The sequence below is a fragment of the Eptesicus fuscus genome, chromosome 13 (assembly GCF_027574615.1).
Source record: "Eptesicus fuscus isolate TK198812 chromosome 13, DD_ASM_mEF_20220401, whole genome shotgun sequence".
NCBI lineage: Eukaryota > Metazoa > Chordata > Mammalia > Chiroptera > Vespertilionidae > Eptesicus > Eptesicus fuscus.
The window spans coordinates 54,772,826-54,799,477 of record NC_072485.1 but is presented as its reverse complement, the minus strand read 5'-3'; the positions used below and the strand labels follow the sequence as shown (position 1 = coordinate 54,799,477).

Here is a 26,652-nt window from a genome sequence, read left to right as displayed (position 1 = left end):
TTTTTAAATTTTGATAGAAATTGTCAAATTATCTCCCATGTCAACTATACCAGTTTATTCTCATACCCACCTTGTATGAAAATACTGTTTTACAGTTGTTAAACTTTTGGATCTTAGCATGTATGTTAAATTAAAAATGTTAACTCAGCTTTCTTTGCATTTCTCTTACAAGTGGTTAACAATAATAAAATTAACCGGTACAATTTAGAGGGGACTGCTCTCTGCCAGTCCTGTGTAACACATCCTCACACTGCACGAAGGCAGGCCAAGTTCAGTGACTTTCCCAGCATTACAGAGCGAATAGGTTGTACAGCTGGGTTGTTTTCTTAACTTCCACACTTCCTTCCCAGTAGTCAGATAGATCCTTGGGGACTCTTGCCCCTGCACTCTAAGATAGGAGAGAGCCTTAAATCCCTTACTATTTTGGAAAAAGACCTTCCACAAAGGTAATCAGACTTTTTAGGATGTTCCATGTTGTCATTTACAGTAAGATCCCAGTTTCCAGTCAAGCCTAAAGGATCACAGTATTCATAATAATTTCTTGCTTTCATGTCCCTTTTATTATTATTACTAGAGGCCCGGTGCACGAAATTCGTGCACGGAGGGGGGTTGTCCCTCAGCCCAGCCTGTACCCTCTCCAATATGGGACCCCTCTCACAATCCAGGACTGCTGGCTCCCAACTGCTTGCCTGCCTGCCTTCCTGATTGCCCCTAACCGCTTCTGCCTGCCAGCCTGATCATCCCCTAACCACTCTGCTGCCAGTCTGTTTGCCCCCAACTTCCCTCCTCTGCCAGCCTGGTCACCCCTCACTGCCCTCTCCTGCAGGGTTGATCACCTCCAACTGCCCTCCCTTGCAGGCTTGGTCCCTCTCAACTGCCCTCCCTTGCAGGCCGGGTGCCTCCCAACTGCCCTCTCCTGCTGGCCATCTTGTGGTGGCCATCTTGTGTCCACATGGGGGCAGGATCTTTGACCACATGGGGGCAGCTATATTGTGTGTTGCAGTGATGATCAATCTGCATATTACTCTTTTATTAGATAGGATAGAGGCCTGGTACAGGGGTGGGGGCCAGCTGGTTTGCCCTGAAGGGCGTCCCGGATCAGGTGGGGGTTCCCTTGGGGTGTGGGGCGGCCTGAGCGAGGGGCCTGTAGTGGTTTGCAGGCGGGCCACGCCCCCTGGCAACCCAAGCGGAGGCCCTGGTATCTGGAATTTATTTACCTTCTACAATTGAAACTTTGTAGCCTGGAGCGGAGCCAAGCCTGGGGCTCCCTCCGCGGCCGGCAGCCATTTGTGTTGGGGTTATAATTGAAACTTTGTTGCCTTAAGCGGGTGGGCCCGGCCAGGGTGTGCGGAAAGTTTTGCTTCCCCTGCTGCCCGCTGCAACCCTGGCCTGCTCTCTCAAGCTCCATTCTGCCACCATTTGTTTGAATTTGTTTACCTTCTATAATTGAAACTTTGTAGCTTGAGTGGAGGCTTAGGCCTGGCAAGGGCAGGTGGAAAGCTTGGCTTCCTCTGTTACCTAGGAAACCTTGCTCTCTGTGGCTGTAGCCATCTTGGTTTGGGTTAATTTGCATACTCGCTCTGATTGGATGGTGGGTGTGGCTTGTGGGTGTGTCAGAGGTATGGTCAATTTGCATATTTGTCTATTATTAGATAGGCTGTTACTTTTGCTTCCTAAGACAACATATGACACCTCTGCATTCTCTCTTAGCCTTCACTTCTTAATGAATTTAAACTGAGTAATTGGACCTGCCCCATGTAATGCTGTTCTTTTTTTATTGTACTACATACAGGGCATTGCAGACAGACTTGTCCTCTTAGACCTCTCAGAAGGGACTAAAGGAGGGATGATGGACCTTGAGATCTTCAACCTGCCTAATGTGGAGATCAGCAAAGGTCTGGTTTCTCTGCTTAACAGATGTATGCCTCATTATATGAGAGATTACATAATTTCTCAAAGTTCAGTTTTATCATCTCTAAAGTAAGAATAATACATACTTCTTGGTATATAGCAAAAGTGCTAAACCAATATTCTTTCTAAAAATTCAATTAACATTGCTTTTCCTAAAAATACATTGTTAAAATAAGTTTTAATAACAACAAAAAGGGTTTTGTATCAATAAATAAAAATTTAATGTTAATAAAGTAATTTTATATTTTTAATGTAAAAATTTTGCATATACTTTATAATGTATGTAATATATTAATGCAGACATATATCTGTAGGTAAATGCTATATTTGAGGATATGAACTTAAAAATATTTTAGCCCTAGCTGGTTTGGCTCAGTGGATACAGCATTGGCCCTCAGACGGAAGGGTCTCAGGTTTGATTCCGGTCAAGGGCACGTACCTCAGTTGCAGGCTCGATCCCCGGCCCTGGTCAGCGCCCATTTGGTAGGCAGCCAGTCTATGTGTCTCTCTTACATCGATGTTTCTCTCTCTTCCTCCCTCCACTCTTTCTAAAAATCAATGGGAAAATATCCTCAGGTGAGGATTATCAACAACAACAACAACAATACACACATACGTATATATGTGTGTGTGTGTGTGTGTATATATATATATATATATATATATATATATGTATATATATACATATATGTGTGTGTGTGTATGTATATATAGATATATATATATATATGTTATTATCAAGGATGCATGAACAAAAAAATTGGAAGACCATTGAATTAAAAATTGTTTACTCCAACCTTCCAAATCTAGGTTATAGCAAAAGTCAGGTTGTAACATGTTGTAGTTGTTTGGCTTTCCTTTGCCTTCCCTTACTTGGGTCCCTTGTATTCCTTGACCATGTTTTCCAAATAAAATGTTGAGACTTAATGGTTTCACAAGCTTAAATGTACTAAGAACAACAGTGGGTCAGAAAAGTTGATATAATACTTTTAGGTTATAAAAATTGTGTGTAACAGTTCTAGCTTCTAGATTCCTATAGGACACAATGAGTTAATTTTCCTTTTCTAGAAAGAGGAGAATAGTTGCTTTAGTGATCCTTTTGTAGGCCTCATAACGAGAATTCCTGGGGGAGCTGGATATTCTCTTGTGCCTGTTATTTCTAGGTACTGAAGTTCTTAAGGGACATCTTAACTCTTCCAAAGCACTTTAGGGAACTATTAGTACGTGGGCCCTAGAGGTTGTGAGGCCACTTAAGACATAAGGAAATTATTTCTTCCTGTGTATCTCATTAACCATCAATAACTGTTGTTTTAGATAATTGAAAGTATACAATCCTTGGAGTAGATATATAGGGCATGGTACTTGCCACCAAATAGTGTATACTCATTCAACATTTCCTATCTTGGGACAAGTTTAATGTTGCCCATGTTAATTTTGGTTGCCCATTCCTGATAATATTTAATTACTATGACATGAAGTAATTTACAATACAATGTTAATTAACATTTCATAAATATATTCTATGCTATGAAAAAGTGCATTAATAATTTTGGGAAATTGAATTCATTTGGACATTTTAGTAATGTTCCTGTCATAACAGTCACTGATGATTGCAACTGACCGATCATCTTAGAGTTGTACTTTGCTCCATATGAATATACACATATATTTTTTTGTTAATCTTCACCTGAGGATATTTTTTTTCATTGATTTTTTTTTTTTAAGAGAGAGTGGAAGGGAGGGAAGGATGGGGGTGGGGAGAAACATTGATGTGAGAGAGACACATTGATTGGTTGCCTCCCACATGCACCCCAGTCAGCCCGGGGATCGAACCTGCAATCCAGGTACATGGCCGTGACCTGGAATCCAGCCCAAGACCCTTCAGTGCATGGGCTGATGCTCTAACCACTGAGAACACTGGCTAGGGCATGTTGTTTGTATTTTTAAGATTACAAATAATGCTTCAAAGAACATTGTAATGCAAAAGTCTTTGTGCACTTCTCTAACTAGTAGGATAAAGTAGAATTACTGGGTCAAAAGGGATGTGTTTTTAAAACTTGAATTTTTAAGTTGTACCTATTTACACTCTCACTAACTGTGTATGAGGGTTCCTGTTTCCATTCTCTCAATTACTTTTATTTATTGTTAAACACAGCTAATGGAATAATTCTCCTATGGGATTATTTTAATGTCATTTTCTGACTGAAGACACTATTATTCTTATTTCACTGCCATTATTTTAGGGAATCAATAACATATGTTAGGTACTTTCACAGTTATATTTCACAGTTAGATATAGTCACAGTTTCTTCTCCAACTTTATTTTATAAATGATTCAGAGAGATCGTGGCTTAGGTCACACAGTAAGTGGCTTAGCTTGGGTTTCAAACATATGTTTGTTACCAATTTCTTATTTACTCCAGGAATAGTCTCTGCATATACAAGCATAAATATTTGTGTGTAGAGGTATAAGCATGTGTGTGCATGGAGAAAAAAGTGTTCAGTAGTTGTAAAATTTAGCAAAGTAAAATTTACTCAATAGCCATTGATTCCTAAAACATGTTTATGGATTGATAACTTGTGTCAGAGTCACCTGAGGTGCTTTTTAAAGTTACAGATGCCTGGCACCTCTATGGAGAGATTGAACAACTTGGGAGCTTGACATATGGAGTAGGAAGCCTTTCTTGCACTTTTGAAATATTAGACAGCTTCTACTCTGTTTACTAATGATCAGCCTTGAGTGTGAGGCATTTTTGTCATTCAGAGCAGAGGAAGCTAAAGGGGGAAAAGAAAAGTAATGTTCCTGGCAAGGTAGGCTGATGCCAAATTATAGGATCATAAGTTGAACTATTCACTGATATTTAATAATATTGAGAAGCCACCTACTCTTTCCAGGTATCAACTTCTTCATCTTTATGAGGGTATAGGACTAAATCTGTAAATATAGCACAGTGCTAAACAGCACTCTGAAGCCAGACTGCCTGGGCTTAAATTCTGCTTACTAGTTCTATGGCTTTGAACAAGTTACTTCTCTGTGCCTCAGATCTGTCAAATGAGGATGATATTAACACCACAGTGTCTTGTAGCTTAGATTAAATGAGTAAATATAGGGAGAGCTCTTAGAACAAAACCTGACACACGAAAGTGGTAGGGAAGTGTTAACTACTAGGTGTACCGGTTAATAATGTGGATTTTTTTCAATACATGGAGTTACACATATGTTGATATATATGCAATTTGATATGTATGCTGTTTTGTTGTATTGACAGCAGGCTTCAAAACTTCATATGTCAAATTTGCTGAAGGTGTTAACATCATAGATATTTTTACGCTTAAAAATGTAGAATTTTGTGCCCAAAAAAGAGCATTTGCGGGAAGTTTTAATTCATTATTTTGAAGAAAAGTGCTGCTGAAAGTTATAATATACTTTGGGAAGTTTATGGTGAACATGCTCCATCTCAAGATACTTGTGAACGCTGGTTTAAACGCTTTAAAAGTGATGATTTCGATGTGAAAGACAAAGAACGTCCAGGTCAACTCAAAAAAGTTTGAAGACCAACAATTACAAGCATTATTGGATGAAGATGTGTGTCAAACTCAAAAACAACTTGCAGAAAGAGTAAACATTGCTCAGCAAACAATTTTCAATTGTTTACAAGTAATGGGAAAGATTTTAAAGGGAGGAAACTGGGTGCCACATCAACTGAACAAAAGACAAATGGAAAACCATCAGTAAAATGTTGCTTCAACGGCATGAAAGAAAGTCTTTTTTGCATCGAGATGTGACTGGTGATGAAAAGTGGATTTATTTTGAGAATCCCAAATGCACAAAATCATGGGTTGATCCAGGGCAACCATCAACATCGACTGCAAGGCCAAATCGCTTCAGAAAGAAGACAATGCTCTGCGTTTGGTGGGATCAGGAAGGTGTGGTGTATTATGAGCTTCTAAAACCAGGTGAAAAGATTAATACTGATTGCTACCCACAACAAATAATCAACTTGAACCACACTTTGATCATGAAACGACCAGAATGTGCCAGAAGACACGGCAAAGTAATTTTGCTTCATGATGACGCACCATCACACACTTCAAAACCAGTTAAAGACACGTTAAAAGATCTTGCCTGGGAAGTATTAACCCACCCGCCGTATTCACCAGACCTTGCTCCTTCATATTTCCACTTGTTCCGATCAATGGCACATGAACTTTCTGAGCAGCACTTCAAAACATATGAAGAAGTGGAAAATTGGGTCTCTGAATGGTTTGCCTCAAAACAGGAAAAGTTCTATTGGGACAGTATTCACAAATTACCTGAAAGATGGGGAAATGTGTAGCTAGCGATGGACATTACTTTGAATAAAGCACTTTTGATGTTTCTCTTGAAATTATCATGTTTTCTTTGATTACAAAATCCGCCATTATTAACCGGTACATCTAGTATATCCTTTCCAGTTCTATGGTCTTCTAATTCTTGAGGTTTTGACTCATCACCAGATATCTATTTTGAACACTAGAACACAGGAATTACTTAATTATGGTTTATGAAGAACCATAATTAAAATCTATGAGTCAGTTTCTGGAGCTCCCATCCCCACAGTTGCATTAGATTATGAACTAAAATTGGGTAGTGCATTTCCCAGTGGACACATTCTACATAAACTTGTTTAGAAAGATGGCCTTAGAGGCTTCATTAAGACTAAACTCTGGCATCTACTCATTGTCTCCCTGGGATGCCAGTATTCATTCACAAAGGTTGATTAAACTGGTGCCATTTTCGTTGCTTCATTATTTTTCTGTTGTATCTGTTGTATCTGGCCAGACATTAGCAACCAGCAACCTTTTGGTGCATGGGACAATGCTCAAAACTGAGCCACTCCAGTTGGGCAGTAGTGTACTCCAGAGAATAGCTTTTCCTAAATCATAACAGTTGCTTATGCATTAAGTCCCATTGAAAGAAGAATCTAAACCCAAGGACTCTGGGCTTCATTCAGTATAAGAAAAAGTCAGTAAAAAAATGAGCTGAGACGTTTTATCTTGATTCAAAGATTTTCAAACCATTTTTATCCCCTCTTTGGAGTAGAATCCTTCCTTAATAAATAAAATAGATACAGCAGAACTACTCTGCTTGGAGAAGTTGAAGTAAATGTCCTGGAGCCGTGCCTACCAGCCTTCTTTTCACTTATTCCCAGTCCTCCCAGATGGCCCCTGAATCGCTTTTAAGGAACTTTAGGACACCTAAGCTAAAAGTTTAAAAATGAGTGATATAATTTATTTTAAGTTAATTTTGCCTATAACATATTATTTATTTTCCCTAATAAAATGATAGATTAAATAAAAATTAATCCTTTTTTGTGGATTCTGGATACTGTAATTTGTTTGGTTTATCTTTATTGCTCTCTTTCCCCCCTTGAAATACACTGTTGTTCTTAATCCTCTTTCTGGTGGCAAACTTCAGCACTTTGTAAACTTTCTATAGAGATAAGATTGATCTGGAGGTAGGTGTGCAGAAAAGGTCTCTACTTGGAGAGAAAAAAAACCTTTGCTATGAACACAAACTTGATTACAACATATACCTTGAGCTCAGACTGTTTCTTTTTATTCATTAGATTTGTCTGCCTCTGCTCATTCCAAAGTGGTCATCTTTACCGTTAACTCTGTGGGTAGTTCTCAGTCCTACCTTGATGTGGTGCAGAGAAATGTGGATATGTTCAGAGCCCTTGTCCCAGCTCTGGGACATTATAGTCAACACAGTGTCATGCTTGTTGCATCTCAACCAGGTAAAAGGTTTTATTTTAAATGAATTTGATGATTCAGTGCATCAGTAGAACTGCCATTACTGATAAAAGTCATAAAACTAGATTATAAAAGGATGACTAGTCAATTAAATTGCTCTTATAATGAACAATACAGTATTTCCGTATCCTGTCATACAGTGACTTCTTATGACTAGCATTAACTAGAAGTTTACAAATTACAATTTTTATATTATACTACTATTATTATGTTCCAGGTTGTTAGCCATGCTTTCCTCAGTGAGGAAATGGTTAAACTCCCAAGAGAAAAATGCAGTGGTTATGTGAAAGAGCTTTTTTAAATTCTGAAATGTCATAAAATGTTAGTGAGCATGCCAGAGTACATTTTTAACATTTTGAATTTATATTACTTGAAACTGTTTTTCTTAAGAAAGAAATATTTTTAAAGAGTTAGGTGTGGTACTGGCCTCAAGTTGGTGAACAGATTTTTTACATGTTCCCCATATAGGAGTATGGCATGCATTTTACTTGTTTTTCCTGTAGTAATTGATTGAAGAACTCTGGTCTCTTTAATTCTTGACATCCTTTTGGCATGTTAGAAAAAAAGTAGTTGTGTTTTTGTTCATAATCCTATACTACATAGTGGTGGTATATGAATCAGTATTTTAATTTCAAGATAGAAACTCAGCTTAAGATAGATATAAAAGATAACTTGATCAATGAAAAAATATTATCTTCTGGTTTTCTGTACCCGGTTTTTATCCTTCTTGCTTAACTATTCTAAGAAATTATTCTCTGCTTTTAACAATTTATATTTAGCCACAAAGTTATGTTGAATCATGCTGAAACCTGTCTTTTTTTTTTTAATATACATTAGAAATATAGCTTATAGTGCATTTAGGACCTAAGAAGAATATATACAAGTTCTAATATACTTATTAAAATAATAAATATTTGTTTATGAACTTGGCTAGAAGTATGTTTTTTAAAATATTTACATATTTACCTTGTGTGCAATATTTAGTGGAGATCATGACTTATGTGACATGGAAACTGAGTGCATTTCCTGCAAATCGAGTAATTGGAATTGGATGCAATCTGGACTCACAGAGGTTACAGTATATTATTACAAATGTTTTAAAGGCAGAGACTTCAGGAAAACCAGTATGGGTTATTGGTGAGCAGGGAGAAGACAAAGGTAAGAAATACATTTTTACTAATTATATTGATAACCTAAATCACTAGTGCCCATGATATTCATATATATCTGGGGACTCAAGAATTGTGGAGCTTAGTTGGGTTTTGTTTCACATTTGGGTGTCTTTTCTGTAACATGCTCTACATAGTGAATAGACTCCTCATTTGTGTTATCCTAATTATATTTACCTTTCTGTAAGTTTACAATTAGGCAAGACTCCTTAGTCAGGTTTTATATTTCCTCAAAACGATTTTCTTAAAATGTAAAGCTTCCTATAGTCTTTGATTCCAAATATTAACAGCTGTTATGTCTGGGGTAAGAAGTAACTTTTAAAAAATGTGTACTTTTCTGTGTTTTCTAATTTTGTTATTATGGATATGTGGTATTTGTATAATTTTTAAGAAAATTACTTTAATAAAATACAGTAGTATTTTAAATATGTATAAATTTGCACTGGCTGCCTAGAAAGTTCAGTGCTATAGAATAAAGTTTTACAGAGCCTGACAGTGTAATTCAATCAGAAATACTTTCCAGGTTCAAAATGCTAAACATTAATCAGTAGAACCCTAGAAAAGGGTAGTGAACCAGAACTTGGAGCCAGATGTATTAGAGTAATGAATGTCTAGGGATTCAGACAAACCCAAGACCTGAATTTTACTCACTACTCCATTTGAATTCTGGTCCAGGTTGATTTTTTGCTTATCTGGTTATTGTAAATCTCCCAGTTAGTTTGCTCTTTCTCCTCTAGTCTACCAAATTAATAAGGATAATAGCCAAAACTTACATGGTGTTTACAAATGCTTTCATTATAATTCAATCTTCCTAAATCATATACCTCCTTCCAAAAACGTTTACTGGCTTTCTCTGACCAAATCATTAAATTCCTTTGCTTGGCATTCAAGGAGTCCCACAGTATTCAAGGAATGCCTTAATCTTCCTTCCCAGTTATAGTTATGGAGGTAGTCGTGTTATTAAAGAGTTGGAAGGAACCCAGGATCATCAATTATACTTTGTTTTAAGAGCCCAAAATGGATACAGGGATGGTGAGAGTGACCTGCCCAGGAGCCTGTAGCTTTCTGGGTCTAAACCCAGGGCTTGTGCCGCCTAGCCCCACCTACCGCTTTGCTTCAGCCACAGGGGTCTTTGCCCACCTCATTTTCCTCCCAATCCCTTCTCCCTCTCTCTCAGCGTAGTCAAATCTCACCCTTCAAGATTTCAGTCAAGCCCCCCCTTACTACACTATGAAGCTTTTCCAGATCACATCACTCCACAGTGATTTTTTTCCTTCCTTTGAGCTAAAAGTCATTGTTAGCTATGTGGTGATTAACCATATATTGTCTCACGATGCTTATTCTTTTGTGAAACTGCTGTTTATTCTGATCCAATTTGAATTTTGTGTTTGCACCTTTTCCTTATTAAAAGTGTAAATTATTAACCTGCTCTTCCAGTTGGAAAAAAATCATACATTCACATCGCAAAAAAATTTAAATAGTACAAAAAGGTATACAGTGAAAATAAACCTCCCTTGTATGCCAGACACCCCTTTCTCTAAAAGCAATCAGTTACCAATTTCTTAGTAACCTTACAGAAATGTTCTGTGCATAGAGAAGCAGATGTATAAAAAATACTGTACATCATACATTATTCTCTACCTTGCCCTTTTACGTATTGATAACTTGCAAATGACTACTATATATATATTTCATTCTTTTTAACTACTGGATATATCAAAATTTATTTAACCAGTCCCTCTAATAAGTTATAATTTTTAATGAATTAGGACATTTCATAAATATGGTTGCATTAATATCACAAACTGTAAAGAGAAAATAAAGGATGGTGTGACAATAAGTAAACCTAAGACACTGTGCTGACTGCTCTTAGAGCTATATAGATGTATAAGAACCTGACCCTGTTTTTAGGAAGCTTAGCATATAATATAGGAAATGACTGTAATAAAAGGCAGTATTGACTTCCTATGAGAAAGGTCTAAGGGAAGTAGGATAAAAGCATAAGGAATGATATGGTAAATTTGTCTTCAGCTCTCAAATGGGAACTAGAAATAGAGGGATGTAGTTACATGAGAATTAGGATTACTTAAGTATAATATGTAATATTTGACACATACAAAAGTATATAATGTAATATATATATATGTTTCAGAGCATAATATAATAAACATTCATAACTTGCAAATGTCTACTTATATATACGTATCCACACTCAATTATTAAGAACAGTACTGATGCCACTGAAACTACCTATATACTCCCCAACCCATCTCCCCATCTTCCATTTAGATACCACTGTCAGGTCACTTTTTATCCTGTTTTCTATTTGTTTCAGAGATAGTGATAGCCATGGATTGATTACTTAGTTTGGCCCTGAGCCAGAAATGGATTAGAGGCTCCCTCTGCTGGTTTCATAGATATCAACTGGTTATATTTTTGTATAAGTGATACTGCCACAGTAATAGCATTTATAATTATACTAGAGGCTCGGTGCACAGGATTTGTGCCCTGGTGGGGGGCATGGCCTGAGGGGATCGCCCGCTGTGGGAGCGCTTCTCATCCTGGTCAGCCGAGCGGCTGTGGACCTGGCCTCCGAGTGGCTTATCCTGGTCAGCCGAGTGGCACTCCCACTGTGGGAGCGCACTGACCAACGGGGGCAGCTCCTGTGTTGAGTGTCTGCCCCCTAGTGGTCAATGTGTGTCATAGCTATCGGTCGTTCCACCATTTGATTGATTTGCATATTAGGCTTTTTTTTATATAGGACTAGAGGCCCAGTGCATGGGTTTATGCACTGGTGGGGTCCCTCAGCCTGGCCTGCACCCTCTCTAAATCCAGGACCCCTTGGGGGATGTCGGATAGCTGGTTTCGGCCCAATCCCAGACAGGAGGGAGCCAGATCCTATGCATTGAGCATCTGCCCCCTAGTGGTCAGTGTGCATCATAGTGATTGGTCATTTGGTCATGTGGTCGCTTAGGCTTTTATATATGTAGATTGAGTGGATACTTCGTGTATTAAATGGTTTGCATATCTCAACTTGAGAAGGAGATGTTGGTTTTCCAAATTAATGTATCAGAAAGCTTAAAACTCAGGTTGACTAATTTGTTTGTGGTTACACATGTAATAAGAGCAAAACTGAGGTTTGAACCCTGGTCAATTTCAAAGCTGTGCTTTTTCTTGCTGTGACTTAATTAGATAATTTACTTAAAGCATTTAGTACAGTGTCTGGCATCAAGTAAACACTCAGTAAATAGTAGCTATTATTACAGTAATCAGCAAGATGGTTATGAATAAAAATTGGTAAAAACATGTAGAACTATGTTTTGAAATAAAGCAACATTAGGATTTGGAAACATAATAATAGCAGGTGTGTAAGTAAAATTTTTCTCTTCAACTATTTCAGAGACAAGTGGCAACTACAGCCTAGGGAAGAAATCATATAACATAGAAAACCCTTTAGGATCTGTTTCCTGCTTCCTTCCCCTGCTTCATCTTCTGCCATCCAGCCAGGCATTCTATGCTAGTCAGATGGTCACCTTGCAATTTCCTGAATGGTTCATGCACTCTCATGTCTCCCTGCCTTTGCACCTGATGCTTCCTTTCTCTGAATATTCATTCACTGGCGAACTTCTGCTTACCCTTCAAGACTGGGCTTGAGTGCCACCTCTCCCAGGAAGCCTTTCCTAATTATCCAGGCTAAGTAAGTTTATGCCTCTATTATAAACACTATCACACTATGTTATAACTGCATACTTACCAGTCTGTTTACCCCACAAGACTGTAAGCTCCTTGGAATGGTCTCAGTAAATGTGTTTTGAGATGAAGGAATGATCCTGACACCATCTTGTGATCAAAGGTCATTCATATTATGCCCTACCAAATTAGTCAGCAAAACATGTACTTTGGAGCAGCTATTTTCAGCTGTGATATTGAAATCATATGTAAACTGCAGGAAGCTCCTTCGAATGGTATTTTAGAAATCCAAGGCTGGACCTCAGAACAGAGTGTTAGATCATCTGCTTTACGAACACATCCACCTTACCGAAGGGGGAAGGTGTTATGTAAAGGAAAAGTGCTGTCCCATGGTTATTTTTCATTCAAATTTTGGGATCCAGAGGATTACTGTTCTTGAAGAATGGAACCAAAAACATTAGGATTGATATGGGTTTTTTTTTGTATGTCTTCTTTGGAGAACTGTCTATTCAGGTCCTTTGCCCATTTTTTAAATTGGATAGTTTGACTTCCTTTTGTTAAGTTGTATGAGTTCCTTATATATTTTGGAAATTAATCCTTATCAAGGATTGATATTTGATACAATATTTAAAAGGGCTCCCTAAACTAGCATGGATTTACATTTAGGAAGTTTGAAATCTAGCCTAGAATAGACGGTCTAATCATTCCTCACCTGGTGAAAGAAATTAGTCTGTGTGGGTCCCAGCAGAACAAATGCCAAGTGTTTGTAATACTTGAGAGCCTGTTATTCGCAGCCTGCTGAGGAAGGAAAGCTTTCTGTTTGGACAGTAAAATGGCCCAGGTAGAACTATTGTTGATGAGAGAGAACAGGTAAGGAGGCTGCAAGGGGTCATGTGTTTTGGGGATTGCAGCTCAAAGTCTTACCCCAGCTGTCACTATAGCACATTTAGTGTCATTAGTGGAAAATGTAACTATTGCTAGAAGGTGGGTACCCTTGATGGCAAACAATCATTTATCACATCTTAATCCTAAAGGAGTCATTGACAAAAAAATATTATTGATTTTTCATTTACTTTTTAGTTACCAAATGGGGTGGCCAAGAAGTCATGAGTCATAACTCTCAGGTGCAGCTGTCCAGCAGGTAACACTGAATGTAAATTTACATTTCTCTAACTAACATTTACTTACCAGGCTCCTGCAGACAAAACTAGCTAGTATGGACAAATCCAAAAATACCAGGGAGCAATGTTTTCTATTGTTTCTTATCTGAAAATGGATCAAAGAGTGCTTTGCAAACTTTACTTCAGATACACAGTTGACATTTAAAGGGTTGAACAGGTTCCTGATTTATAGACAGTGATTTACTGCTCCTATATCTAAACATCTGAGAATATTGACAATTTTCTTAAATGTAGAAGAAAACTTCTCATACCACTTAAAATTTAATACGTACTTATTAATCACACATAAATACATTTAGAAATTAGCCTAACATGAATGGATAAGCCATATTATAAGTGCAGGCAAAAAGAAAGTATAATGCACAGATCCTTGTATCTTTTGCTTTATTCAGAGGCCTTCTGGGGGTAAAGAGCTTATAGGATGGACTCTACATATATTTTCATGCCATTTATTGTTTCACCATCACATAATGACATACTTTCCTACAGTGTGAGTGGTGGAGATTTTTAGCTTTTTAAATCTTCAGCATATAGTTTTAACTGGAAAGAATATTCTCTTATTGATAAGGGGAGTATGTTGCACAATCCATTCTAACCTGATTCTTTATATAAACCTGCATTTATATGTTTTAAATTCAAACGTTTTAAAATTTTATATCATGTTTTATTAGTTACCAAAACAATGTGTACTATTATAAAACTGTAATTGCTGTAGATATCGATAAAGCAGGAAGTGAATGGGGTAATTCCATTCTCTAGAAGCAACCACTGTTAACAGTTTAGTGCCCACATGTTCAAACATTTCAATGCTTCTGCAAACATCATATTTTTATTATTTTTATTATAACAGATTTATGTTATTCATATTATGTTGCTACTTGCTTTGTTTTCTTAATAATAAATCTTGGACATTTTCCATATTGTCCATATAAATCTACTTTATTCTTCTCTAGAGCTACATGGCACTGTATTGGATAGTGATTTATTTAACTCATTTTTGATTAATTGTTTCCAAATTTTTTCTGTCTCAAACAAAGCAAACATAATTATATGTATGTCTTTGCACATTTGAGCATATTGCTATAGGACAAATTCCTAGAAGAGGAATTTCTAGATCAGATGTTGCCAAATCTTTCTCCTAAAAAATTGTATCACCTTACGCTCTCACTGGCAGTTATGGGAATGCCTGTTTCTCTGTAGCTTCTCTAAAAATGGTTACCATATTTTTAATATTTGCCAATTTTTTTTTAATTTCTTTATTGATTAAGGTGTCACATATTTGTCCTCATCCCCCCATTCCCATCCCACACCCCTCCCCACGGATGACCCCACCCCCCTGTTGTCCTTAACCATTGGTTAGGCTCGTATGCATGCACACAAGTCCTTTGGTTGATCTCTCCCCCCTACCCCCACCTTCCCCCTCCCACCCTCTGAGGCCCGATAGTCCGATCGATGCCTCCTTGTTTCTGGGTCTGTTCTTGTTCATCAGTCTATGTTGTTTATCATTTCCCCTAGATGAGCGAGATCATGTGTTACTAGAAATATAAGAACCGAATGTGAGACGAGCAATAATAGTTATGCTGACAGGCAAATGAATCAGTCTGTAGTGAGTTTCTTTCTGGACCAACAGTTCTTTTGAGACCCAATTTCAATGTCTACCAGTTCCTTATGTGTACATGTCGGCACTGACTTTTCAGCTCTGGATGGTGGACAAATGGTGGTAATGCAGGTCCGACTCCCTCTAGTTTGGTCTCACCTGGACCCAGGGGCACGGCTTCACCCGAACTCAGGGGCGCGTGGCCTCACCCGGACCCGGGACCCAGCCTCACCCGGACCCAGGGGCGCGTGGCCTCTCCCGGACCCAGGGATATTTGCCAATTTTGATAGGCAAAACTGATGTATTGTTTCAACTCACATTTAGTTAAATAGTAGTAGTGGTAGAGCATCTTTTTATGTTAAGCCATTTGTATTGTCCTTCTGTGAACTGCTTATCCAACATTTTAAGAAAACCTTGATCATTAGTTTATCTGTGGGTTTTCCTAACAATTAGTGTATAACTCATATTTCTGTGTTATAAAAATATGTAATTAATACTTTAAATTGAAAGACTAAATACATATTTTATTCATTTTCTGAATTGATTTTTTTTTCATAACCTAGAGCCATGGAACTATTAAAGGTAAAAGGTCAAAGATCCTGGTCTGTTGGACTATCAGTAGCTGACCTGGTTGACAGTCTTATAAATGATAGAAAGAAAGTGCATTCTGTATCAACTTTAGCAAAGGTAATTGCTATTCTCATTCTCTCATCATATGGTTAAACTTTTATATTATTATCTTAAAACCTGAAAAGATGCGATTCATATTGTAATGAGGTATCTTCAACATTAGAGTAATACATGGGAGGGAGGCAGTTGGGTCTAAGCCCTATCCTGCTTGGCTATGGAAATTCTGCACTTCTACCATGTTTCTCTTCACCCTCATGTACTTTTGGGGAATTCCTAAGAAGCATTTAAATCAGTGATGGCGAACCTATGACACGCGTGTCAGCACTGACACACGTAGCCATTTCTGATGACACGTGGCCGCTGAGGCAGCCGCATGCCGAGGATGAAAAACATTTGCTGCTCCTGAGGATGAAACATTTGCGAAATAATGTTTTTTCCTCAAAGTGACACACTACCCGAGTTATGCTCAGTTTTTTGGTGAAGTTTGACACACCAAGCTCAAAAGGTTGCCCATCACTGATTTAAATATTCCGTAAACTGCCGAAACCGGTTTGGCTCAGTGGATAGAGCGTCGGCCTGCGGACTCAAGGGTCCCAGGTTCGATTCCGGTCAAGGGCATGTACCTTGGTTGCGGGCACATCCCCAGTAGGGGGTGTGCAAGAGGCAGCTGATCGATGTTTCTCTCTCATCGATGTTTCTAACTCTCTATCCCTCTCTCTTCCTCTCTGTAAAAAATCAATAAAATATATTTTAAAAAAAATATTCCGTAAACTTCTTCTGGTTGTCCTTTATCACCTTAGCCAGCCAGGTCACCCCAGACTGACGTGTCACCAGTCTTAGCTGTTCATCAGTTTGCACTCTCCAGCTCAGTTGTCCTTTACCACTTCATCTCAAGCACCACTAAGACAGGCACAAATGCTTAACCAAATTTTCTTGAAAACTTAGGAATACCAGGAGAAATAAAACATGGAAAGGAGAACTTAAAACAGGTTATTATATTTGACTGTACCCAGAGCCTATTCTGTGCCCCTCCCCTGGGAATCTATTCTAACAGTCTTTTTTTCTTTGCCCCCAACTTGCTACTCATATTGCAGGGGGCTAGCTTCTCTTCCCATAAAGGGGATATCTTTGACCAAGTTCCTCCCATCTCACAAACAATATCTGAAACAATAACTTGAATTTAGAAAATAAATGAACAAAAAAAATTTTTTTAAAGTTCACCTGTATCACTTTGTACTATGGCTGTAAAAGCAAGAAAGTAATCATATTTATGATATTATTTATAGTGCTTTAGCTCTATTATAATCTAATTTTATTCATTTCAGGGATATTATGATATAAATAGTGAAGTGTTTTTAAGTTTGCCTTGCATCCTTGGAACCAGTGGGGTATCTGAAGTCATCAAAAGCACAGTGCAAGAAGACAGAGTGACTGAGAAACTCCAGAGCAGCGCCTCCACACTCCATGATCTCCAACAACAGTTAAAACTTTAAGTCCAAAGTTCACAGCTACCTGGAGGGAAAGGTCATTTAATTTTGCCAACATATATAGGGCTGAGAATTTCTGTATCTTATTACTTATCCTTACAAACTGCTTGGTTAAGGTAGATGGTTTCTTGGTTGCTTTTGTAATTTGAATTCTTAGGGAGTTGGATAAGGAGGGGAAAAATCTGATTCTCTTTGTCATTCTTTATATAACTATATCATTTTTTTAAACCTATAGCAGAGATGAACTTTATCTGCAAAATGCATCATGTAAAATTATGTATCCTCAACTAAAAGCACATTCAGCACTTTGGGAATATTTTGAAAGTGATACATTTTTAGAAGAAAAGTACTCTTCAGCTGTTACAGTAAACATGCTAAGCCAAAGGCTCAGTATGGATTTGCCAAATCTGTGCTAAGTATACAGTCAAAGGATCCACAATTTAAGGTATAAAAATAAAGTTGGTAGTAATGGTAATAAAGCATTTTGTTTTCCTTCTTCAATTAATTAGCTACCAAACAATGGAAAAGAATTTTACATGTACTTTAAAATAGTAAAAGGGAAAGTGAATTTTTTTTAAATATATGAAGAAAAATTATAGTTTACCTTCCAGTGGAAAATTTCAAATTTCTTTTTGAAATTTTCTATAACCTGTTTCTGGGCTATCAGATCTCTAACACCTCATAAATTCACTGTAATATTAGAATCATAGAGAAATGTGTATTTTCAGTGAAAATAGATGGTGAATGAAAGCCAAGCAGTTTACTTTTAAGCTAAAATATGAGGCTGTCATAAAAGCCATTGGTTTTAAAGGGGGAGAGGTTGGATGGACTGATTATTCTGAGGAGATCCTTTAACAATTCCTAAAGAAACTATCAGAGTACATACCCTTTGGTGATGGTTCAATAACAGTATCTTCATATGTGAAAGAAGGCATATTATTACTGAGGTGGCATACAACTAATAGTAACAACCAACATCAACACTTGATGTTTCAGGCAGTGTGATGAGCACTTTATTATTTTGTTGAATACTCACTGTAACCCATTGAGGTGAGAATTATCATCCTCATTTTACAGAGGAGAAAACTGAGCTTTAGTGACCAAGATCTCATGGATAAAGGGCACTTATCCATACAACCTCTACTTTTTCTAAGTGCTAGTAGAGGGAAAAGGCCTAATAGCCAAAATAGTCACCACAGGCCCCTAATGCTGGGGTTCTGTACTTTTCCATTCTCATGCAGGAGCTGACTCCCCACCCCCCAACGTAGATTTTAGAAAGATTGATTCCCTGACTTCCCAGATTTGCCCTCAGCAAATGGCAGAGAGGGGTATGCACTGCGGTAGGTGTTTTTTATTTGGTTATTCAGGTAGTATTGACTGGGAGCCCACTATACCGCAGCACTGCATTTTTAGGCACTGCAGGTACAGTGGTGAGCAAACGTGGGTTAGGTACAAGCCCTGTGGTCCTTATAATCTAGTACGGCATACACAGTGATCAAATGTCACAAATAAATGTACAATTGAAAATGTAATAAGTTCTGTGAAGAAGTCCAGGTGCTTTGAAAGCATATCATAAATAAATGGTCAGAGAGATAGGAGCCCACTGGTTTATAAGGACAGATACATCCTAGATAGAGAGGAAACCATCGATCTAATGCTGATTTAGTACAATAATGTTTATAATGATGAGCTTAAATCATTAAGAAAAGATGAGAGTATATTCAGTATATAATCAGTTTATATTATATCCTGTGTTTAAAAAAGTAGGAAAGTATTTAATATGCATGGAAAAATTCCCACCAGAATTAACTAGTATAAAAACCTTGGACATTTGAAAGAGATGAGCATTAGTTCTGTGTAAGTTCACTAGATGGGTAGGTTATTTTGGTATTACTCTAGCAATATATCCTCATTGTGCATTTGTATGAGATAGGAAAGTAAAACTGAAAGAACAATTCTTGTGTTTTTTAGAAATACAACTAGCCTTTTCTATGTCAGATATCTAATGAGAAATTAGATAATTTTACTGTCTAGTATGCTCTAAAACATAAATCTAACCACAAGATACTGTATTGTAGATGAATTGCCAAGAATTTGCTACGTTAATTATAGAAGAAACATGACAATACAACAAATATTTATTGAGCACCTATTATTATTCCAAGTACTATGTTATAATCTAAATATTCAAAGATGAGTAACAGTCCTTGCCCTATAGAAGCCCGCAACATAGAAGTAATTCTATCAGACAGTTCCTTGAGTGTTGAATATTATCAGTTATGTTGTAAATTCCATATACAAGTCAAGAAGCATTACCACCACCATCTCACTATGATTTGGTAATAATTTGACATTTGTGATGCTGCTATTAAGTTTCACTTTTTTATTTTTCCAAAATCATGCAATGTCTCTTGTTCTAAGTTTTAGTGTTGCTTGGATTAAAATGTATTTTTCCAGTTTTATATTGCGGTTTTCCTTAAATGTCAAAAATTATCAAAAAAATAAACTTTGACTTTAAAATAACCAGGAGATGTCTAATTTACTGAGTGGAAGGAAATTTATTCAGATTGAAGAGAAAGATTCTTTCATATAATTTTATAGTCCCCAAGATATTTAGTTATTTCATTTTAAGTGGCTTAAATGCAAAATGAAGAGACTGGATTTTGTTAATTGTTTCAAACTTTAAAAAAATATTTTTAGCAAGAAAACTTTTTAAACAATGTTTTACCTGTGCTCCCACAATGAGTAAAAGCATAGTTGCTCTAAATTAGGTGTAGGGAACCTTTTTCTGCCAAGAGCCATTTAGATCTTTGTAACATCATTCGAGGGCCATACAAAATTATCAACTTAAAAATTTGACTACTATATTTGGTCAAACATTTAATTAACTCACCCCTAATGCCTTGGCAGGGCCAGACCCAATGATTTCTCAGGCCTTATACAGCCCGTGGGCTGGCAGGACGTTCTCTGCCCCTAAGTGAAGGTACTCCTGAGTAAGCTGTTTGGAAACCAGGTTGCTTTTAAGTGACATAAAAGAGGTGCAGTGGCAAGATAGACCGCCTTATGGTTTCCTTTGACGAACTGTATGCTTTACTAATGTATGGTGTCCATGTTTTTAAAAGCAATATAGTTTTTATTTGTGTTTGCATGCAACAATTTATAATGATGCTTTCACGTGGTTTCAATTACACCCTTTGTGTGTGTGACCTTCACTTAAGCGCCAACTTAGATGAGAATTAATACCACAACCTGTTCCTCATTAGCACTAAGCTGAATCATCCAAATGAACATACTACAGTTTACAATACCTTGAATAACATGATAAAACTGGTCATGTTCAGTGACTAATATGACTATGAACAACTTTTATCCGAAGTAGAAATTCAGTTAAGATCAAGCACTCTGGTGCTGTACAAGGCAATGAGCATCGGAAGACGAGCCTGCCCTCAAAGACTTGGACTTTGACTGTGGACAGGTTAGTATGCAAACCTAGTGCAAAGTAAATGCAGCCTCTGTTAGCATTTATGTCTGGGCACAGAGAAGTTCTGACCCAGGGGAATGGCTTCCTGTGAAGGAGGAATCTGCACTTTGCCCTTGGGAATGCAGTATCAAGAACGTACAAGCTTCAAACAAACAAACAAAAACCCTGAGTCGCTGGGCATCATATAATGCAAGCCGCTCGTCTTAGAACTTAAAAACTCCAGCCCAAGCTAGAAGTGCACTTGCTTGCTGTTATCACAAGGGCAAGTCCGTGGCAGCTGTCTGGAGCCCACTCCAGTGCCCTCCCATCCGATGAATCTGCCATGAAAGCTCGCTGGCAAGACCTTCTCAGTGCTTCTCCTGCCTGCACCGGCTCCCCTGTCTGAGGGCAACTACGGAACACCTGCAGAGCTTGCCCGGCCCAGGGTTTCGACCCCGGGGACAAGCGGCCCTCCACGCCGGGGCGCGACCAGCCGCACCTGAGCAGCGGGTGGGCGGGAACCACCGCAGCTTCAGCGATTACCTCGGAAGTGACGTACCGGAAGCGGAAAGTCTGTCGTGGCGGCCGATTTCCTGTTGTTAGAGGCGGGGCGGCAGGGGACTGGCTCCTCGGTGTTCAGAGCTGTGGGGCGGCCTGGGCAGCCCCGGCGCGGCTGACCCTCTGCCTGCGGGGACGGAGCGGCGCGGAGGCCGCCATGGCCGTGTCGGAGAGCCAGCTCAAGAAGATGGTGTCCAAGGTGAGGCCGCGACGCGTTCGCCCCCGGCGCGCGCCCGCCGCTGCCTTCCGTGCCCGGGCCGGCATGGTCCGACCAGTCCAGCGAGCCTGCCCGGCCGACCAGCCGAGAGCCCAGTGTGGTCCTTGAGCGCCTTTGCGGCCCGGACCCAGAGGTCCCGGTCGCCTAGAGCCCGGACCCGATGCCGGGCGGGGGGGGGGGGGGGGGGGCGGCGGCTGTCAACAAAGGCGCGGAGTGGAGGCCGCCTGCCACCTGCCGCCCGCCCCCCTCTCTTTGGGTGGAGTTGGGAGCAGTCTGGGGCAGAGTAGTCTTTGTTTTCGGTTTTATAAACACAAAGAGAAGGTTGTATTTAATTCTCGACCTGGGGCAGCCCTCCACTCCAGTGTAGGGGTCCGTCAGCTTTGGCCCTTCCCTCGAAGCCCCCAGAGATTGTCTTTCTCAGTTTTGTATTCCTCGCACAGCTCCATACCCGCCCGGTGGGAGATCAGTAACTATTGGTGAACAGGCTCGATTTAGGTATAAACGTCCACAGAAGCCAAAATACCAGTACCTCCCTACCTCGGGTAAAATAAATAGAATTGCATTACCATTTCAGGGACTTTGATTTGCTAAGAGCAACTATCTTGTCATTTACTTTTTAAATATTGTCTTTTCAATTGAGTTTACATTCCTTATTATTTTGTAGTAGTTTCAGGTGCACAGCATAGTGGTTAGATAAGCAAATACTTTGCAAAGTGTTCCCTCTGATATTTCACCTGGCGCCATACATAGTTATTACAATATTATTGAGTATATTCTTTATGCTGCATTTTACATCCCATGACTGTTTTGTGACTATCCATTTGTACTTTTTAATCCCTTCACCTCTTTTATCCAGCCTCCCAGCTCCCTTCACTACTGGTAGCCATCAGTCTGTCCTCTGTATCTATGAGTCTGTTTCTATTTTGTTTGTTTGTTTTGTTCTTTAGATTCCACATAAAAGTGAAATCATATAGTATTTGTATTTCTCTGTCTGACTTATTTCACTTAGCATTAATATCCTCTAGGTCCATTAATGCTGTCACAAATGGTAAGATTTCATTCTTTTTTATGACTGAGTAATATTCTATTACATTTATGCACTATGTCTTGTTTACCCACTTGTCTATTGTTGGACACTTGGGTTGCTTTCATATCTTTTCTTAAAATATATTTATACTGATTTCAGAGAAGGGAAAGGGAGAGAGATCGAAACATCAATGATGAAGAGAATCATTGATCGGCTTCCTCTTGCACGCCCACTACGGGGGGTTGAGCCTGCAACCCAAGCATGTGCCCTTGACCAGAATCTAACCTGGGACCCTTCAGTCCACAGGCCAAAGCTCTATCCACTGAGCCAAATTGGCTAGGGCCATATCTTGATTATTGTAATTAACACTGCAATGAACATAGGGGTGCATATATTCTTTTGAATTAGTGTTTTGGGTTTCTTTGAATTATACGTAGAAGTGGAATTGTTGGGTCATAAAGCAATTCCATTTTTTAATTTTTTTTTAGGAACCTCCAGTTTTTCCTCACAGTAGGTGCACCGGTCTGCATTCCCACCAGTAGTGTATCAGAGTTCCTCTTTATCCACATCCTCCCCACCACTTGTTTGATGATTTATTGATTATAGTCATTCTGACAGGTGTGAGGTGATATCTCATTGTGGTTTTAATTTGCATTTCTCCAATGATTAGTGACATTGAGCATCTTTTCATGTCTATTGGCCATAAAAGTATCTTTAATTGTATGCTTATAACATGAATTTATTTGCTTTGAACTTAATTTATAATCCTCACAGTTCGAGAATAGTGTAAATTTTCTCTTAAAAAAAAGCAGACATTTTGTCTATTAAAGCTATGAATTATTTTGGTAGTTACTTTAAATATGGCACCTGATGCCAGAGTGAACTGGGCATTTGTTTTCCCCCCCCCTACATTTACCAAACCTAATTGGAATAAGATGCATGTGAAGTGATTGAGAGTTCATTCTTCTATAGTTCACTGGGTTAGCTTTGGATGTTTGTCAGAGCAAGAATGATAGAAATCAGCTCTAGCTGGTTTAGCTCAGTGGCTAGAGTGTTGGCCTGTGGGCTGAAGGGTCCCAGGTTCGATTCCAGTCAAAGGCACGTACCTAAGTTGCTGGTTCAGTCACTGGCGGCCTGATGTGTCTCTCACATTGATTTCTCTCTGATTCTCCCCCTCCCTTCCACACACTATAAAAAAAAAAAAAAAAAAAACAACGGAAAAAATATCCTTGGATGAGGATTAACAACAGCAACAATAAAAAAAATCAACTGACCTGGAAAACACACACACACACAGATGTAAATAAAAAAGAATGATAGAAATTGAAGTAATGTAAACAGTTATCAATATTAATAAAATATCCTATATAATAAAAGGCTAATACACAAACAAATCAAACGGCCGTGATGTGCACTGACCACCAGGGGGCAGGCGCTCAACATAGGAGCTGCCCCCTGGTGTTGAGTGTGCTCCCAGAGGGCTGCTCAGCCAGAAGCCCAGCTCACAGCTGGCGAGCGCAGCGGCAGTGGAGGGAGCCTTTCCCACCTCCACGGCAGCACTAAGGATGTCCACCTGGCAGGGAGTGGGCCTAAGCCATCAGTCGGGCATCCCCTGAGGGCTCCCGGACTGCGAGAGGGTGCAGGGACCCCCGAGTGCACAAATCTCATAACTGGGCCTCTAGTTATGTTTATAAGCTTATTTCTTTGAAAAAAATTTTTTTCCTGGTCGGTAGTCTTTGGTTGAAGAGAACATAACCTCTATAGAGAAAGTGACAGTTTTCAAAATATTTCTTCTCTTGGTTGTCTAGTATCTAAAGTAGTTATTCTTAATTGTAGAGAAAGTTTTGGGGAGCCCTAGAAGATTGTGGCCCAGACCTATGTTGTAACATTTAAAAAACAGTACATTGTTTTACATACCGTGTAACTGAAGAGTGTCTGTTCCATGCCATTTTTGGTCTTTAAATTGATAACCTAGTATTAAGTGTATATAAGGACAAGAATATTCAGATATTGATTTTAATTTTAAAACCATAATTGAGATTTCTAGGCTTCCTCTAGAGCAGTGGTTCTCAACCTTCCTAATGCCACGACCCTTTAATACAGTTCCTCATGTTGTGGTAACCCCCAACCATAAAATTATTTTCGTTGCTACTTCATAACTGTAATTTTGCTACTGTTATGAATCGTAATGTAAATATCTGTGTTTTCCGATGGTCTTAGGCTCTACAGCAGCGGTTCTCAACCTGTGGGTCGCTAGCAGAGTCGCCTAAGACCATCGGAAAACATAGATATTTACATTACGATTCATAACAGTAGCAAAATTACAGTTATGAAGTAGCAACGAAAATAATTTTATGGTTGGGGGTCACCACAACATGAGGAACTGTATTAAAGGGTCGCGGCATTAGGAAGGTTGAGAACCACTGCTCTAGCCCAGTGGTCGGCAAACTCATTAGTCAACAGAGCCAAATATCAACAGTACAACGATTGAAATTTCTTTTGAGAGTCAAATTTTTTAAACTTAAACTTCTTCTAACGCCACTTCTTCAAAATAGACTCGCCCAGACCATGGTATTTTGTGGAAGAGCCACACTCAAGGGGCCAAAGAGCCGCATGTGGCTCGCGAGCCGCAGTTTGCCGACCACGGCTCTAGAGGAACCTGCCTCTCTCTCCGTCTAACCTCTTTTTACCTTAAGAAACAAAAGGGATGTAGGGGAGAGGTGGGAGAGGGTATTATTCTACCTATCTTTTTGTTTTTTGGCCCAATATCTCAAAAACTGAGTCTCCTACAAGTGATAATATTAATTCTGAGTATCAGCATTTTTTCTATCCAGCCAATAAATAGATGGTAGGAATAGTAAGTAGCATCAATTTGTGAAATTTCATACTCTGGTGGAGGGCTAGCTTCAGGTGTTATTCTTTTAGTCGGGTGTGGTTCCTGTAGGAATTGCTAGCCAGGACCCTAGACACAGGTGATGGTTCTTGATTCTTTATCTGATTGTGGGACCCTGCACCCATCATAGTACTTTGGTCCACCTGTCTTAACTTAATGTGTCTATTTTATTTTGAGATACAGCTGACATAACATTATATTACCTTTTTATATATTATTACACATTATTTTTTTCTTTGAACATTATCTTAGCTCCCAACTTAAATATAACTTTTAGTTAACACCCTCCTCTGTCATTATTTTAGCAAGTTATGGAGGTATATTTATACCATTAGCCTATCTTGCTTTATACAAATAACTTTCTACTTTAAGTTTTTCAGGCTTTAATTAATGTTAATGATTAGTCAGAACCATTATACTTTTAAGAAGAGTGCTATTAAAAAATAAGATTTTAAGAAAATTAACCTAGCAGTAAAATATGTACATTAATTTTAAACTAAATTCTTGTGTGATTTTGCTTTTCAGTACAAATACAGAGACCTAACTGTACGTGAAACTATCAATGTGATTACATTATACAAAGATCTCAAACCTGTATTGGATTCATATGGTGAGTTTACATAATAAAATATCAATCACTGTAATTTGAGTTTACTCCTTTTGTTAATTATTTTAGGTTTTCCATTTTCCTTTTAAGATTGTTGTTTTTTCTATTGTAGGACTAAACCTCCACCTAATATAAGTGTTGGAGGGATAGAAAATTGCAAGTCCTAATAATAATGTCTTATATTTGTTTAGTTATTTTAAGTGTTAAAAAGGTACTCAAAGATATAGCTATGCAAATTTAGACCTAGAGGGGATGTTAAAGATGGTTTAGTTAATCATTTCCCAAAGTATTATCCATAGTTGTGAAGAATGTTGCTGGGAGTTTGGGTTCTATGGTTAAGTTTGAGTAGTTACAGATTAAGCAAAATTAAGTGGGCTTCTTTGCAGCAGTGTTGCAATGTTTCTCAGAGCCTTTAATATGCTACCTCAC

The 26,652-nt window shown here is 38.5% G+C and overlaps 2 protein-coding genes across 4 annotated transcripts in view; both read left to right on the top strand.

Annotated features, from left to right (window-relative positions):
• Positions 1-18,745, top strand: part of UEVLD (UEV and lactate/malate dehyrogenase domains) — a 34,072-nt gene extending 15,327 nt beyond the window's left edge. Inside the window, exons 7-13 of one of the 2 annotated variants that reach the window (XM_054725544.1) lie at positions 1,793-1,895; positions 7,521-7,691; positions 8,692-8,865; positions 13,647-13,707; positions 15,908-16,031; positions 17,300-17,498; positions 17,697-18,745. In XM_054725544.1, coding sequence (XP_054581519.1) covers positions 1,793-1,895; positions 7,521-7,691; positions 8,692-8,865; positions 13,647-13,707; positions 15,908-16,031; positions 17,300-17,467 — 801 coding nt within the window. In that variant the 3' untranslated portion in view covers positions 17,468-17,498; positions 17,697-18,745. Of the gene's footprint in view, positions 1-1,792; positions 1,896-7,520; positions 7,692-8,691; positions 8,866-13,646; positions 13,708-15,907; positions 16,032-17,299 lie in introns of both variants that reach the window. The other variant, XM_054725543.1, reaches the window with a different exon arrangement.
• Positions 18,746-21,543: 2,798 nt separating this feature from the next.
• TSG101 (tumor susceptibility 101) overlaps positions 21,544-26,652 on the top strand; it is a 34,061-nt gene continuing 28,952 nt past the window's right edge. Inside the window, exons 1-2 of one of the 2 annotated variants that reach the window (XM_008148991.3) lie at positions 21,544-21,678; positions 26,142-26,226. In XM_008148991.3, the coding sequence (XP_008147213.1) occupies positions 21,637-21,678; positions 26,142-26,226 (127 nt within the window). In that variant the 5' untranslated portion in view covers positions 21,544-21,636. The remainder of the gene's footprint in view (positions 21,679-26,141; positions 26,227-26,652) is intronic. The other variant, XM_054725546.1, reaches the window with a different exon arrangement.